This window comes from Callithrix jacchus, chromosome 9 (genome assembly GCF_049354715.1).
Source record: "Callithrix jacchus isolate 240 chromosome 9, calJac240_pri, whole genome shotgun sequence".
Classification (NCBI taxonomy): Eukaryota; Metazoa; Chordata; class Mammalia; order Primates; family Cebidae; genus Callithrix; species Callithrix jacchus.
Genome location: NC_133510.1, coordinates 123,901,236 through 123,916,039, shown reverse-complemented (window position 1 = coordinate 123,916,039; position 14,804 = coordinate 123,901,236). Strand labels below are relative to the sequence as shown.

General features: G+C 47.2%; 1 protein-coding gene across 3 annotated transcripts in view; it reads left to right on the top strand.

The window, feature by feature from the left end:
* Positions 1-14,473, top strand: part of SPPL3 (signal peptide peptidase like 3) — a 145,792-nt gene extending 131,319 nt beyond the window's left edge. For all 3 annotated transcript variants that reach the window (XM_035257843.3, XM_035257841.3, XM_078337443.1), the window contains exons 7-11: positions 9,084-9,190; positions 9,935-10,098; positions 10,802-11,001; positions 11,997-12,106; positions 13,214-14,473. In XM_035257843.3, coding sequence (XP_035113734.1) covers positions 9,084-9,190; positions 9,935-10,098; positions 10,802-11,001; positions 11,997-12,106; positions 13,214-13,285 — 653 coding nt within the window. In that variant the 3' untranslated portion in view covers positions 13,286-14,473. The remainder of the gene's footprint in view (positions 1-9,083; positions 9,191-9,934; positions 10,099-10,801; positions 11,002-11,996; positions 12,107-13,213) is intronic.
* The last annotated feature ends 331 nt before the right edge of the window (positions 14,474-14,804 follow it).

Below are 14,804 nucleotides of genomic sequence, written 5' to 3'. Positions count from 1 at the left end.
TGCTTACTAAGCCGCTGACCCAAAAAAGATGAGCTGTCTCTCAGAACTATAAGCAGTGTGGTCTTTCTACTCTCAGCTCTCCCCTACCTTAGCATTGCATACAACAGAAAAAATGCCTGTTTACTGATAGTAAGTTACCAAAAAAAAAAAAAAAAAAAAGCGGGGGCCAGGCACGGTGGCTCATGCCTGTAAGCCTAGCACTTTGGGAGGCTGAGGCTGGTAGATCACGAGGTCAAGAGATCGAGACCATCCTGGCCAACATGGTGAAACCCCGTCTTTACTAAAATTACAAAAATTAGCTGGGTGTGTTGGCATGCGCCTGTGGTCTCAGCTACTCGGGAGGCTGAGGCAGGAGAATTGCTTGAACCCAGGAGGCGAAGGTTGCAGTGAGCCAAGATCTCGCCACTGACCTCCAGTCTAGAACCTGGCGACGACCGAGCGAGACTCAGTCTCAAAACAAAAAAAAAGGTCAGCATGGTGGAAGGTGACATTCTTTTTTTTTTTTTTTTTTTAAGACGGAGTTTCACTCTTGTTACCCAGGCTGAAGTGCAATGGCGCAATCTCAGCTCACCGCAACCTCCGCCCCCTGGGTTCAGGCAATTCTCCTGCCTCAGCCTCCTGAGTAGCTGGGATTACAGGCACGCGCCACCTTGCCCAGCTAATATTTTTTGTAATTTTTAGTAGAGACGGGGTTTCACCATGTTGACCAGGATGGTCTCGATCTGTTGACCTCGTGATCCACCTGCCTCGGCCTCCAAAAGTGCTGGGATTACAGGCTTGAGCCACCGCGCCCGGCCTGGAAGGTGACATTCTTTTTACAGCCATTGAAAACACACTTTAGAGCAAGTCGGCAGAATTTTTGTCCTTGTGCTTCTGCAGACAGATCTGGGACAGGTTTATCAGACTCAATAAAGTAGGAATGGGCTGAGCACGTCTCTGTAAGACATACTGAAGGGTCTGTTTTACTATGGGAGTCTCTTCCTCTAGACTGTATAGTTGATAGGAAATTGGCCAAAGGGACAAAACATTTGTTCCCAGTGGCCACTATCAGAAGTACATTTCCACTGGAAAATTCACTTCATAGTTGAAAAGTTTTGATCAGTGTTCAATGAGGCTCCCCTAAACCCTAATTAGAATTTTACCACATTTTTTGTCATTATTGCAGTTTTCCAATATTACTTATCCACAGATCTCTTCTTCCTACCAGTTTGCACTGGTTGAACTGCCCTTGTGACCAAGGAGGGAATTTTTCCTCAAAGAGAGCCTTTGAGCTTTCTGTTGGTTTCTCAGACTAGCGTTTGACTTGTTTTCTGCTATCCCAGTAGCCTGGCATTCTAGCCACAGCGTGTAATACACAGAAAGAGATTGCTCTCTGCTGGATATTCTCTTTTCAGACTTCTCTGCAGAAGCAAAAATCATCTTGTAGGCAGTGATATTTGGTGGCTGGGTTTTTTAATTAGTGTTTCTTAATTAAAGTCTCTTCTTTGAAGTTAATTTAAGTGAAAACAGGATGATAAGTTATTTTCAGGGCTGCACTAAGAAGTATTAACACTAAGAATGGACTTCAGGGTTTTCCCAAACTGAGGTTTAGGGCTGTTCTGTCTACTCTGTTTCATCTGGCAAATTAACCTTTCAAATTTGGGAAGATTTGAAAGAGTCTGACCTATAAGTGATATTATGTTATCTAAAAGCTGATGAATATTGAGTATGCACCCTAGTGATCAAGAATCATGAGACCTGGTTTACAGTCTATCTCCTGCCTAGTCCAGGGGCTAACAATCTTGACGGATGTCTGATTCAGCCCCCTTGTTTTATAGCAATTACTACTAGCCTATGATTAGAAAATGTTTAGTGCCAGAAATCTAACAATTGATTCTTTGTTTTAAAATGCTACCCTCGGCCAGGCACGGTGGCTCATGTCTGTAATCCCAGGACTTTGGGAAGCCAAGGTGGGCAGATCACTTGAGGTCAGGAGTTCAAGAACAGCCTGGCCAATATGGTGAAACCCCATCTCTACTAAAAATATGAAAGTTAACCAGGGCATGGTGGCATAGTACCAGCTACTCGGGAGGCTGAGACAGGAGAATCGCTTGAACCCAGAAGGCGGAGGTTGTAGTGAGCTGAGATCGCACCACTGCACTCCAGCCTGGGCAACAGAGCAGGACTGTGTCTCAAAAAAATAAATAAATAAAATGCTATGCTCTTGGCGCGCTGAGCCCACACAAGGCATAGATATCTAGAGAGCCTATATCATGAATGTGAGCACTGCTTAGAAACCTTACAGGTTAGGTAATCCTCGTAGAGAACATTTGAGCTCAGTTTGGTGTCAACGTCTTTGTCCCTCGCCTTACTGGTTGTAGAAGTCAGTGTGATACAGAGATATCAGTAATAAATTGAAAATAACTGTAGCTAAATGGCTAAGATTAATCATTTACTTCCCCAATGCTTTTGGTTAATATACATTTAACCTTTTAATGTACATTTAACCAAAAGTTAAATGTGTTGGTGCAGCTATAGGAGAGATTCTCAGGAGTATCTGAAGCTGCAAGGGAAGGAGAGCACCTCTCTTCACTTTAGCCTTGAAGGGCCCTGAGGAGGAGGTAAGATTTTTTAAGAGTTACTTGAATGACAGAATGAAAGGCAGGCAAACTCGATGACTAAGAGCACATTCTGGGAATATGACATCGCTTGTGACCATATTCGCTGGGTCAGTGGTATTCATTCCACATACCTCTAAGAGCCTTCTCTGAGACAGTCCAAAGGGGGGATATATTCTGCCTCTTCATACACGGAACTTAGACTACCGTGGGGAGGACCTAGAGGGTCTCATTGGAAAGAGGGTGTTCACCTTAACACAGACAGAGAGAAGGGCTAGGGTGAGGAATAGGAACCAATTCAGAAGATGCTGAGGCAGAGCCAGTGTGGTGCTCAGCTTTGTGCTGTGTAGGTTTTGCCTCCTAAGTTTATGTAACTTTATAATTAGACTTGATTCATCACGGAGAAGGGAACCTGGTGACCTGAAGGCAGGAAATTATGTGAACAGTTGTTTGACAGTGGCAGTGAACAGTACATGGGAAGGAGGAGGAAGGGAGGGGAAGGAGACACAGCAGAGTAGGAAGTGGGTGGAGGCGTGAGCAAGGTCTGCAGCAGCAGTGAAGGATGACACCTCAGAACAGCTGCAGATTTCATGTGTGTCATGAAAGGCTGTGATACACTGAAGATGAACCCAGACTATCTTACTTGGAGGGTTAGGATAGAATGACACTGTCTGGAGTCATGGAAAACCTTGTCACTGAGCAGTCTGTCTGTTCTATATTTAGTTTAGACCCAGGAGGAGGATCAGCATGAGATGAATGGCAAAGCAAGTGGCTGCTTAGACCTTGTGACCTTTCAAGGCTTCTACACGTTTAGAACGAAATTATTCTGTGGTAAAGTGAGTAGAAAAGGTCAGGAAGGGCCGGGCACAGTGGCTCACACCTGTAATCCCAGCACTTTGGGAGGCCGAGCCAGGCAGATTACCTAAGGTCAGGAGTTTGAGACCAGCCTGACCAGTATGGTGAAACCGCATCTCTACTAAAAAATTCAAAAATTAGTTGGGGGTGGTGGCAGGCACCTGTAGTCCCAGCTACCCGGGAGGCAGAGGCAGGAGAATCGCTTGAACTCCGGGTATAGAGGTTGCAATGAGCCGAGATCATGCCACTGCACTCCTGTCTGAGCAACAGAGTGAGACTCTGTCTCAAAAAAAAGATTGAACTGTGATCTGGTAGCAGAGAAGTTAAAAAAAAAAAAAAGAGAGAAAGAAAAGGTCAGTAAGAGACAGGTCATCTGCATGTGTCACAGAGGTGCATAACTTAACCCGGGGAGCCTGGCCTTTTGCTTGTTTCCCCACCCTTCTTTTGGTTATTGGTGAGCTGCATCATTCAACGTCTGATCCTCGCTCCCCACAGACTCCTGTCTCTCTGTCCATCCTAGGGCTTCTGTTACTTTCTTTGTGCCCTTGATGCCTTGCACTCCATGTATTCACTTCCAAGTCCATGAACAGATCACCCCAGCCAGTCTCTATACACAAACCTGTGTTCCGCCTGTGCTCTGGCCCTGTGGGCTTCCCACCTACTGCTGACCACTGTTGTTTGTTCCTCCGGCTAGCTGAGCTGCTCCCTGTTAATGTCCTATTTATTGACTCACAGCACAACCAAACCTTTGTTTCCTAAAGATGCTGGTCATGGGAGGTTCCATCCTTTCAAATATGTGCATGAGTTGATCAGAGCAGGTACTCCGGGCACATCTCTCAGCGCCCTGAACATCATGCTTCAGTCATCCCTTTACAGCCCTAAATGCTCTGAGCTTGGCCGAGCCTAACTGACCCCAACTAATACAGTTCATTGGGTTCATTTCAAATGACATGCGTTTGTGTATATTTTACCGGGTTGGTTTTTACAGATTTATTTAAAAATTAAAGGAGATCCTAGTATAATAAACATCCTATATTACTATAAAGTCAGGAATTAGGTCTTGACCACATCTCTTCAAAATCCACACTGCAGTACTCCCTGTAGCTCAGTGACTGCTCGGTAACAATGAGAATGGAGATGAACATATATATTTTGCTCTTCCTAGTTTCGCTACTCTTTCCAATGCTTCTCAGTTGTAGGGATGAGGTGGCTTTTTCTCCTCTTGTGTTTATACAGCACCGTGCACACAATAGGAACTCATGAAATATTAATATAGTTGTGTCCAGGGTCTGCCAAGCTGCTGTTTATCCACATTATTACATATGTTGATAATTTACCACCAGTTCTGTGAAAATGAAATATAACTACTTATATGGCTTTTTACTTTCCTTTGAATAATTTGAAATTTGAATAGAACACCGTTTTGTATTCATTCAGCAAGTATTTGTTGCATGTCTACTCTGTCAAGTGCTAGGGATCCACAGAAATAATCAGACACGGTTTCCACTTCCCAAGAGCACGTGGTCGGCTAGCATGGGAATAAACTCACCAGTGCGTAAACATGCACGCTGTCATAGAATGGACCAGTGAGTTAGAGACATTCAAACGTTCTGTGGCATCACATACAAGTAGCAACTGGGCCAGGCACAGTGGCTGACGCCTGTATTCCCTACACTTTGGGAGGCCAGGGTAGGTTGGGTCACCTGAGGTCAGGAGTTTGAGACCAGCCTGACCAACCAACATGATGAAACCACATCTCTACTAAAAATGCAAAAATTAGCCAGGTGTGGTGGTGCACTCCTGTAATTCCAGCTACTCGGGAGACTGAGGCAGGAGAGTTGCCTGAACCCGGGAGGCGGAGGTTGCAGTGAGCGGAGATCGAATCATTGTACTCCAGCCTGGGCAACAAGAGTATTTCCGTCTCCCGGGGGTAAATAAAAAAAGCAAAAATAGCAACTAGTGGTTGGATCAGGAAAGACTCTGAGAAAGGGCTCTCTGACCTGGCTCTTTGAGAACGAGGATGAATTTTCCAGATGAAAGAGCTAGGGGCAGGACCTTCTGTGCAGAGCGAGAAAGAACAGTGTGTGGGGAGATGGGGGGTGGTGCTGAAGGGGCTAGAAAACAGAGCCACAGGAACATACGTTGAGTGCTTAGGCTGCACTGTGGAGAGCGCCCTCCCTGCCCAGGGAGTTGGACATTCATCCCACTACAAGACCCCATGAAGAATTCCTCATCACCTCTGGCCTCATCAAACCTGTGTTTGCAGAACAGTGGAGGAGGAGAGCTGAAGGAAGAGGCCTGCACCTGCCAGTCCCTGGTCTAGACTGCAGGGATGAGCAGTGAGCCATGCTGTCAGGAAGCCTTCACTGGAGTTGAGGGGAGTGAGAATGTTTAACATTTTAAAAAAGAACTTTTGTATGTCAGATGTTGAGAGATGAAAAATAAGGCAGGGGCAGGAAGTATAATCTTTAATTTCAGGAAAGTCCACCTGTCATTGAGAAGCTAGTACTTGAGTGAAGACCTGTAAAAGATGAGAGGGGGAGCAAGCTGGGTTCTGGGAAGAGATTATTCCAGGCAGAGGGCACAGCAAGTGCAGAGCACTGAAGTGGTGGCATAGGGGCAGAGTGAGGAGGCTGCTGTTACTGCCACAGGAAGTAGCAGGAAGTGACCTGAAGGGTCACTGTCACAGCAGGATCTTGTCAGCCAGTGTGAAGGCTGTGGCGTTTACTCTGTGGGAAGTTAAGAGTTTTGCACCAGGGGACCCTTAAAACCTGCCTTACGGTTTAAGCAGCTGATCCTGTCTGCCATGTGAAGAGGAGACTTGTAGGGGTTAAGTTGGAGGCAAAGAGGCCAGGCAGGGAGGTCACTGCAGCATTGCACGCCAGGAGAGGATGGTGGCTGGTGCCAGGCAGGGTATAAAAGAAAGAGAAAGGGGTCAAAAATGACACCACAGATTTCCATCTGCACAATTGGAAACACTGAGTAAATGCTTGGAGACAGACGACTACCCGGGAATGAGTTAAGAGTCGAGTTTGGACACGTTAGATTCAAGAGGCTGATAAGCCAAATAAATATCTCCCTTAGGCCATAGGATGTATCAGTCTGGAGCTCAAAGGAGAGGTTCAGGCTGGAAATAAAAATGTGCGAGTTGATGACAGTCTCAAGAGCCTTGAGATTGAACTAGATCACCAAGAGAGAGGAAAAGATCTGAAGACAGGCCCACGGAGTTCCAGAATTGGGGAATAGCTACGAGAAGCCTGAAAAGGAGTGGCCAGTGATGGGGGAGGAACAGGAGGGCGCATTGTCCTGAGGAAGAAGGGAGCCATCAGCTGGGCGGGTTGCTGCCTAGAGGTCTGGTAAGAGAAGGACAGAGGTTGATTACTGTTTCCAGCACAGGGGATCCTTGGCAAGCCCACAGGAGCAGTGTCAGTGGAGTGGCACAGACGAAAGCCCTGCTAGAAGTAATTGAGCCTTCAGATAGTAACATTTAATTTACGGAAACTAGATGGGATAGAGGAAAAGCCAACCACCTAATAGGAAGGCACCAGAAAAGTCCAGAAGGTTCTGTGTTTTATAGGACACATGACTCCAGTTTGAGCAAGTCATTAAAAAAAGGACTGTAGGCCAGGTGCGGTGACTCAAGCCTGTAATCCCAGCACTTTGGGAGGCCGAGGTGGGTGGAGCACGAGGTCAAGAGACTGAAACCATCCTGGTCAACATGGTGAAACCCCGTCTCTACTAAAAATACAAAAAATTAGCTGGGCATGGTGGCATGTGCCTGTAATCCCAGCTACTCAGGAGGCTGAGGCAGGAGAATTGCCTGAACCCAGGAGATGGAGGTTGCGGTGAGCCGAGATCGCGCCATTGCACTCTAGCCTGGGTAATAAGAGCAAAACTCTGTCTCAAAAAAAAAAAACAGGACTATAAGCTGGGCATGGTGGCTCATGCCTATAATCCCAGCACTTTGGGAGCCCAAAGTGAGAGGATTGCTTGAGACCAGCCTGGGCCACATAGCAAGAACCATCTCTACAAAAAATGTGAAAATTAACCAGGTGTACTGGTACATGCCAGTGGTTTCATCTACTCGGGAGGCTGAGGATTGCTCGAGCCTGGGAGGCAGAGGCTGCAGTGAGCCAAGATTGTACCACTTGCACTCCAGCCCGGGCAACAGAGCAAGACTCTGTCTCAAAAAAAAAAAAAAACGGTGAGGGGGGACTATGCCACATTGGAAACCAGCTTGGACAAACCATCTATAAAAGACATTTTGGAATCTATAGAGAAATTTTATTAAATGAGGTGAAAATTCACCCAAATGGAAACTGGGTATTCTTGGCTTTATGGGAAAAAAGTATGTAAAAAATTCTAGGCTGTGCTCAGTGGCTCACGCTTGTAATCCCAACTTTGGGATGCCGGGGCAGGTGTATCACCTGAGGTCAAGAGTTCAAGACCAGCCTGGCCAACATGGTAAAAGCCAATCTCTACTAAAAATACAAAAATTAGCCTGGCGTGGTGTCAGGCGCCTGTAATCCCAGCTACTCAGGAGGCTGAGGCAGGATAATCGCTTGAACTCAGCAGGCGGAGGTTGCAGTGAGCCAAGATTGTGTCGTTGCACTCCAGCCTGGGCGACAGAGACTCATCTCAAAAAAAAATTATACGAAGATACTTAACAATGGTAATCTCTGGGGCCGGGTGCAGTGGCTCACCCGGGTGTGGAGCCTGTAATCCCAGCTACTGGAGAGGCTGAGGCAGGAGAATCCCAGCACTTTGGGAGGCTGAGGCGGGTGGATCACGAGGTCAAGAGATTGAGACCATCCTGGTCAACATGGTGAAACCCCGTCTCTACTACAAATACAAAAAATTAGCTGGGCATGGTGGCACGTGCCTGTAATCCCAGCTACTCAGGAGGCTGAGGCAGGAGAATTGCCTGAACCCAGGAGGCAGAGGTTGCGGTGAGCCGAGATCGCACCATTGCACTCCAGCCTGGGTAACAAGAGTGAAACTCCGTCTCAAAAATAAATAAATAAATAAAATACAAAAAATTAGCCAGGCATAGCCCCATGTGCTTGTAGTTCCAGCTATTTGGGAGGCTGAAATAGAATTGCTTGAACCTGGGAGGCTGCACTCCAGCCTGGGTAACAAGAGGGAAACTCCATCTCAAAAAAAAAAAGTGATCTCTGAAAAGTGGGAATGTGATTTTTTTCATTTTGCTTTACTGTATTCACTAGTTTTCTATAATGCAGTTAATTGCTGGGATGATACTTCCAAGTGGGTTGCTATCTAGGGTGTGAGTTCATTTTAAAGCAAAGAGCAAGGACATTTCCACAACAGTGGAGGGAAGGCAGGAAACAAGAGCGAGAAGGTTTCGGACTGGTTTAAAGTAGAACATTTTTTGGGTCTCCAACAGCTGAGCAGTATGTCTAACAGGAGGAAAGCAATCACCCCAAATTCTACAAGTCCAAATGGTCTGAAGAAGTGGGTGCTTTGCACCAATTGTATATGAGTTTCTGAAGCTGGAGCTTAGGGCTGCCTGATTTTTGAGGGAATGGCAAACTGTTCAGGGGCATAGCTTGTAGAGAGATGAGCCTGGAGTCCACACTGACTGCTGTCTGCTGTATCCCGTCTCCTCCCCAGCTTTGGCCATGGGTCTCTGTGTCGCCATGATCGCCTTTGTCCGCCTGCCGAGCCTCAAGGTCTCCTGCCTACTTCTCTCAGGGCTGCTAATCTATGATGTCTTTTGGGTAAGTGTTTGTCCTTGGAGCCCCTCCCCTCCTTTGTGTTGAATTGAAGCATTCACTCCTGAAAACTATTAAGTAGAAGTATCCAGCTGGGCTCGATGGCTGACGCCTGTAATCCCAACACTTTGGGAGGCCGAGGTGGGCGGATCACCAGAGGTTGGGAGTTCGAGACCAGCCTGACCAACATGGAGAAACCCCTTTGTCAACTAAAAATACAAAATTAGCCGTGTGTGGTGGCACATGCCCGTAATCCCAGCTACTCGAGAGGCTGAGGCAGGAGAATCACTTGAACCTGCCATTGCACTCCAGCCTGGGCAACAAGAGTGAAACTTCGTCTCAAAAAATATATATATATAACCACAGTCAGTCTTGCCCAGCCGCTTGGTCACTCTCTCCCCAGTCCTGAACTATAGTTGTTCATGGGTGCACAGTCCAGTCCTTGTGTTTGTTGAGAAGTTGTTCAGTAGGTGGTGTGTGTGTGACTCCTAGGATAGAGGAGGTAACCAGCTGACAAGGCTCAATGCAGTGAGGACCACCCTGTCAAGGGAGTAATCTCTGGGTGTGGAGAGTGCAGACATTAGCAAGTACACAGGAAGAGCAAAGATTTTCTTTCTCCTCAGATCATACAGAGAGCATTGTAGTCATGGCATTCTGAGGCTCTGCTCTTAAGAGCAAGGAGGGCTCATGCTGAAAGCAGGTTGCTCCCAGCTCCCTCTGTTAAATACCTGCCTCTCTCCAACTCGGCAGGTATTTTTCTCAGCCTACATCTTCAATAGCAACGTCATGGTGAAGGTGGCCACTCAGCCGGCTGACAATCCCCTTGACGTTCTATCCCGGAAGCTCCACCTGGGGCCCAATGTTGGGCGTGATGTTCCTCGCCTGTCTCTGCCTGGAAAACTGGTCTTCCCAAGGTAGGACCTAAGGCTATGAAGGACCACACTGCCTTCCTGTGCCTATCTGTTCCCCGCCTTGGTCAGTCTCTCTTGTCATCAGCATTCTAATCCCACCCTGGGGTCCTTATCTCCATACAGCAGAAGAGGAAATGAGGATGAGATTCTTGGCTCACCAAGGATGATCACTAAGTGATCCAGGTGCTGCCTTTTATTCTTGATTAATTTCCACAAACAGCCATGCCTTACTGCTGTTGCCACTGTTTGAAGTTGGCCGGAGGGAGGAGAATCTTGATCCTTTTTACTTGTAAGATATTTGTGAAGTACGTTCTAATGGTAGAATTATACAGCTCCTGGTAATATGATCTTGGCAAAATGAATGTGCTGCTTTAATCTTCCATCTGTAATAGTAGCCAGGTGCTTATTGGAAGTCTCTGCAGTGAATGTGTCACAAATCATTGCTTGACATTTCTAGAGGAAGCAGCACTCAAGGCACTTCCAAGGTGCTCTCCTGAAACACTGGGGCCAGGTGGAGACCTCTGGTGCCAGTACTGTCACAGCTTTTTATCTCTAAACTCTTGAAAACTATGTTCAATCAGAAGAGGTTTCCATCTACCACGCAGATAAGTTCTTTGACTCCTTTAAAAAGCTCACAGACTTTGCACAAAAGGAACAGAAAGTGTTGCAGAGTGTGACATCGCTAACCTGTGAAACTGCATTCCAGCTCCACCGGCAGCCACTTCTCCATGTTGGGCATCGGAGACATTGTGATGCCTGGTCTCCTGCTCTGTTTTGTCCTTCGCTATGACAACTACAAAAAACAAGCCAGTGGGGATTCCTGTGGTGCCCCTGGGCCCGCCAACATCTCTGGGCGCATGCAGAAGGTCTCCTACTTTCACTGCACCCTCATCGGATACTTTGTAGGTAAGAGAACCAGAGAGACTGCAGATGATCCTCTCTCTGGCTGTCCTCCAACCCTTGGAATTCAATCAGGTCTTCTAGCTACAGATACTGGGTGCTGTAATAGACAACCTGGCCCGTGAGATAAGTGTTGTGTACTGGATAGGCCAGTTGCCTCTCCAGCAGTGTGTCTGAAGAACCTTGTAGGAAAAGCATGGTCAGTCCTCACAGCCAAGGACACACAACACACAGTACAGTGGATGAGTCTGTGCTTAAATCTTCCCCTTGAGTGTAATAACTGTTGTATTTATTTCCTACTTGATTCAACAGGTATTACATTCAGTAGTTCTACGTTTCTGGCACTCTGACCTAGGCTAAGCTTTCTAGCCAGCTCACATATAGGCAAACAAGAGGAGACAGTTGTTAATTGGTCTGGGAAACGCAGTCACCTGCCTGCACGTGCAGTCGCTTCCGCAGAGTGAGTGGAAAGGAGCACCTCTTGCACTTGGTGCCGCCCCCTCAACCCCAGCACGGTCCTCGTCCCACAGCAGTTCATTCACATGGGTTCATTTCAGTCCACGAACTCAGACGGGCAAGGCTAGTAGTAGTATCCCTGTTAGACAGACGAGCAGGCTGAGGCTCGCAGAGGTGGAAGGCCTGAACTACACTTACGTTAGCCATTGTGGAACCTGAACCCAGGTTTTCTGCCTCCCAAGTTGCAGCATCACAGGAGACAGAGGCACACTGTCCAGCCCTCCATAGGGGCTGGAGGTGGGGTTTGAACCCAGGACCTGAGCAAGGAGTGAGACTTGGGTCAATCTTGGGTCCCTGGAGTTGGAGGTGTTCCTTAAAGCTGTGCCGATCCACGTTCCTTCAACTGCTTAAGCTGGGCATTTCAAACCCAGCCAGAGAATGGACTACAGCACATTGGGTCTGTACAGTCACAGCACTTTGCCAAACAGCAGCCAGGTGACACGGGTTCTCTCTCCTGTCTCACTGATGCCCCTCTCTCCTCACAGGCCTGCTCACTGCTACTGTGGCGTCTCGCATTCACCGAGCTGCCCAGCCGGCCCTTCTCTATTTGGTGCCATTTACCTTATTGCCACTCCTCACAATGGCCTACTTAAAGGTAAGAGTAGCAGTTATAAGCCCGTGAAAGCAGTGCCTTGGATTGGCCTTGCACCTGGGTTTGTGCTCTCCTGGCTGAGGTGTCTCTGCTTAAGCCCAAGTGAGCTTTTGATCTTGGCTGGTGTGTGTGCTACCTTGACGCTAGCAAACGCTTCCAGATTCACACAGCCAACTGACAGAAAACGCTAATGAGCTAGGCCACTACACCACCTTGTCGAGGGTTAATTAACTAAAAGCCCCAGACCCAACTGTGGGAACTTCCTGCTTCTGTTACAAGCAGTGCCGTCCCACCACTATGTTAAAGTTGGGGAATAATTAAGAGTGAATAGTGTTGGGACAGCGTATGATAAAACTAGAGTCAGAGAGCCCATTATTCCCAGATTATCTGTTCTCAGCCCCATTTTACAGATGAGGAAGCAGATACTTGCCCAGATCACCTGACTCACTGCCTCTAGAGAGTTGGTAAAACCCCTTCCTTGCTCAAGGAGCCTGAAAGCATTGTTTCTAGGGAGTCCTAAAAATGGTGGTTTACTTTTCAGTGGGTAAAATTTAAATGCTCTTTAATTTCCCACAGAAGCAATCTGATCTCAGATCAAGCATCAGAAAGGGGGCAGGGCGCGCATAGTGGCTCATGCCTGTAACCCCAGCACTTTGTGAGGCTGAGGCGGGTGGGTCTCGAGGTCAAGACCAGCCTGGCCAATATGGTGAAACCCTGTCTCTACTAAAAATACAGAAATGAGCTGGGCATTTTGGTGAGTGCCTGTCATCCCAGCTACTCAGGAAGCTGAGGCAGAAGAATCGCTTGAACCCAGGAGTCCAAGGATGCAGTGAGCTGAGATCTTACCACTGTACTCCAGCCTAGGTGACAGAGTGAGACCCTATCTCAAAAAAAGAACCAGAAAAGGGCCAAGCTCAGTGACTCACACCTGTAATCCTAGCACTTTCGGAGGTCAAGGCAGGAGAATTGCTTGAGGCCAGGAGTTTGAGACCAGCCTGGCCAACATAGGAAGACCTTCTATCTGGGGAGAAAAAAAATGTTTTTAAAAAGAATCCTAGCTGTGTGTGCCTCGTGTTTAAATATGTAACTGAGAAGTCTCTTGTTTCCCAGGGCGACCTCCGGCGGATGTGGTCTGAGCCATTCCACTCCAAGTCCAGCAGCTCCCGATTCCTGGAAGTATGATGGAGCATGTAGACAGTGACCAGATGGCCATCATAGTCCTTTTCTCTCTACTCGTGGTTTTGTTTCCTCCTAGAGCTGGCCTGGTACTCAGAAAACGTACCTGTTTAAGGAACTGCCGTGTGACTGGATTTGGCATTTAAAGGGAGCTTGCTTGCAGGAGAGAGGTGCTGGAGCACTGTTTGGCTCCTTCTCTTCCTGTGGATGCAGAGGTGGGGCCCCTTCCAGAGGGACAGGCCTCGCCCCAGCACTCCTTCCTCCCTCGTTTTTATGGATCTGCACCAGACTGTTACCTTGTGGGGGAGATGGAGATTTGACTGTTGAAAAACTAAAAACAGCGAGGAGTCTTTTTAGAACTTTTGAACACTAAAAGGATGAAAAAAATTAGCAAACCGAAGTTTCTTCAGTGAACCCTCAATAACTTTGGGACCAGTTTCCTGTGGGGGACTCAGTTTCAGAGAACCGAGACAGAAGCTCTTCTGTCGTTATATTCTTCTTTCCTTTTTTTGGATTTATTAAATATTTTCTGTGGTGTGAAGTGACTTATTAAATCCACAGACATTGAGTGACTTCTTAAAACATCCACATAAGAATTTGTTGTAATGAGTTCATGTCCACCCAGACATTGTGTTGGCAGTGAACAAGGGCACGGTTTTTATACATACGTACATATATATATATCCACACACACATAGATATATATGAATAAACGAGAATTCAATCCCGCTGCGATCACGCCGTGTAGCTGACAGGCTTGCTGTGGTTTTGAGCATGTCGAGCAGTTTACTGTGGCTTCCTTGTATATGGATCAGCTGCTGTCCTTCCCCTTCACGACTGACCCCGCAGTTACAGACCAGTCTAGCATTCGTGCCGATAGACTCACGGACTTCAGGAGCCCTGACTTGGTTTTGATCAGTGTAGCAAAGTAGGGATGAAGAGTTCAGACCTTTCGGTCCTTTATTCTGTTCCTAGGCTTTTCCCTCGCAGGGCGTTTTGTAGTTTCTTCTCGAGCCAATGCATGTATTATAGCAGCAGGTGTCTTTGTGCTTTCTCATCATAATGTACTACTTGTAAATACATTTTTCTATTTTCTATTTTTTTGTATTTTTTTTTGACATTTTGTTTCATTGGTGTGCTGTATATTTTCCATGCCCTCACTCCTTTAAGAAAAAAAAAGGAAAAAAAGCAACATGATCCTGTCCTTGCTGTTGTTGTGATTATAGTCTTGGTTTACCTGTGGTGACAGCCGGGTGTGGGGACAAATGTCAAAAGACCCTGTGAGATGGGCCCTAAATTCCAGGACTGGGGAAAGAACGAGCTGCTCTGCTCTCCTCTTTTTTTCTGAGGACCGGACCTGTGCTGTGGTCTGCTGTGAGCCCAGAGTTCTGGCAGGAACTAGGGTTATGGCTGCTGGCCTTGACCTGAGCAGCCCTGCCTGGTAAGAAGGTGCCCATTGTTCAGAGGCAGAGAGCCTGCAGTTGGCATGAGGATGCCTGACAGCAAAGGTGGGAGAAGGGGCCCG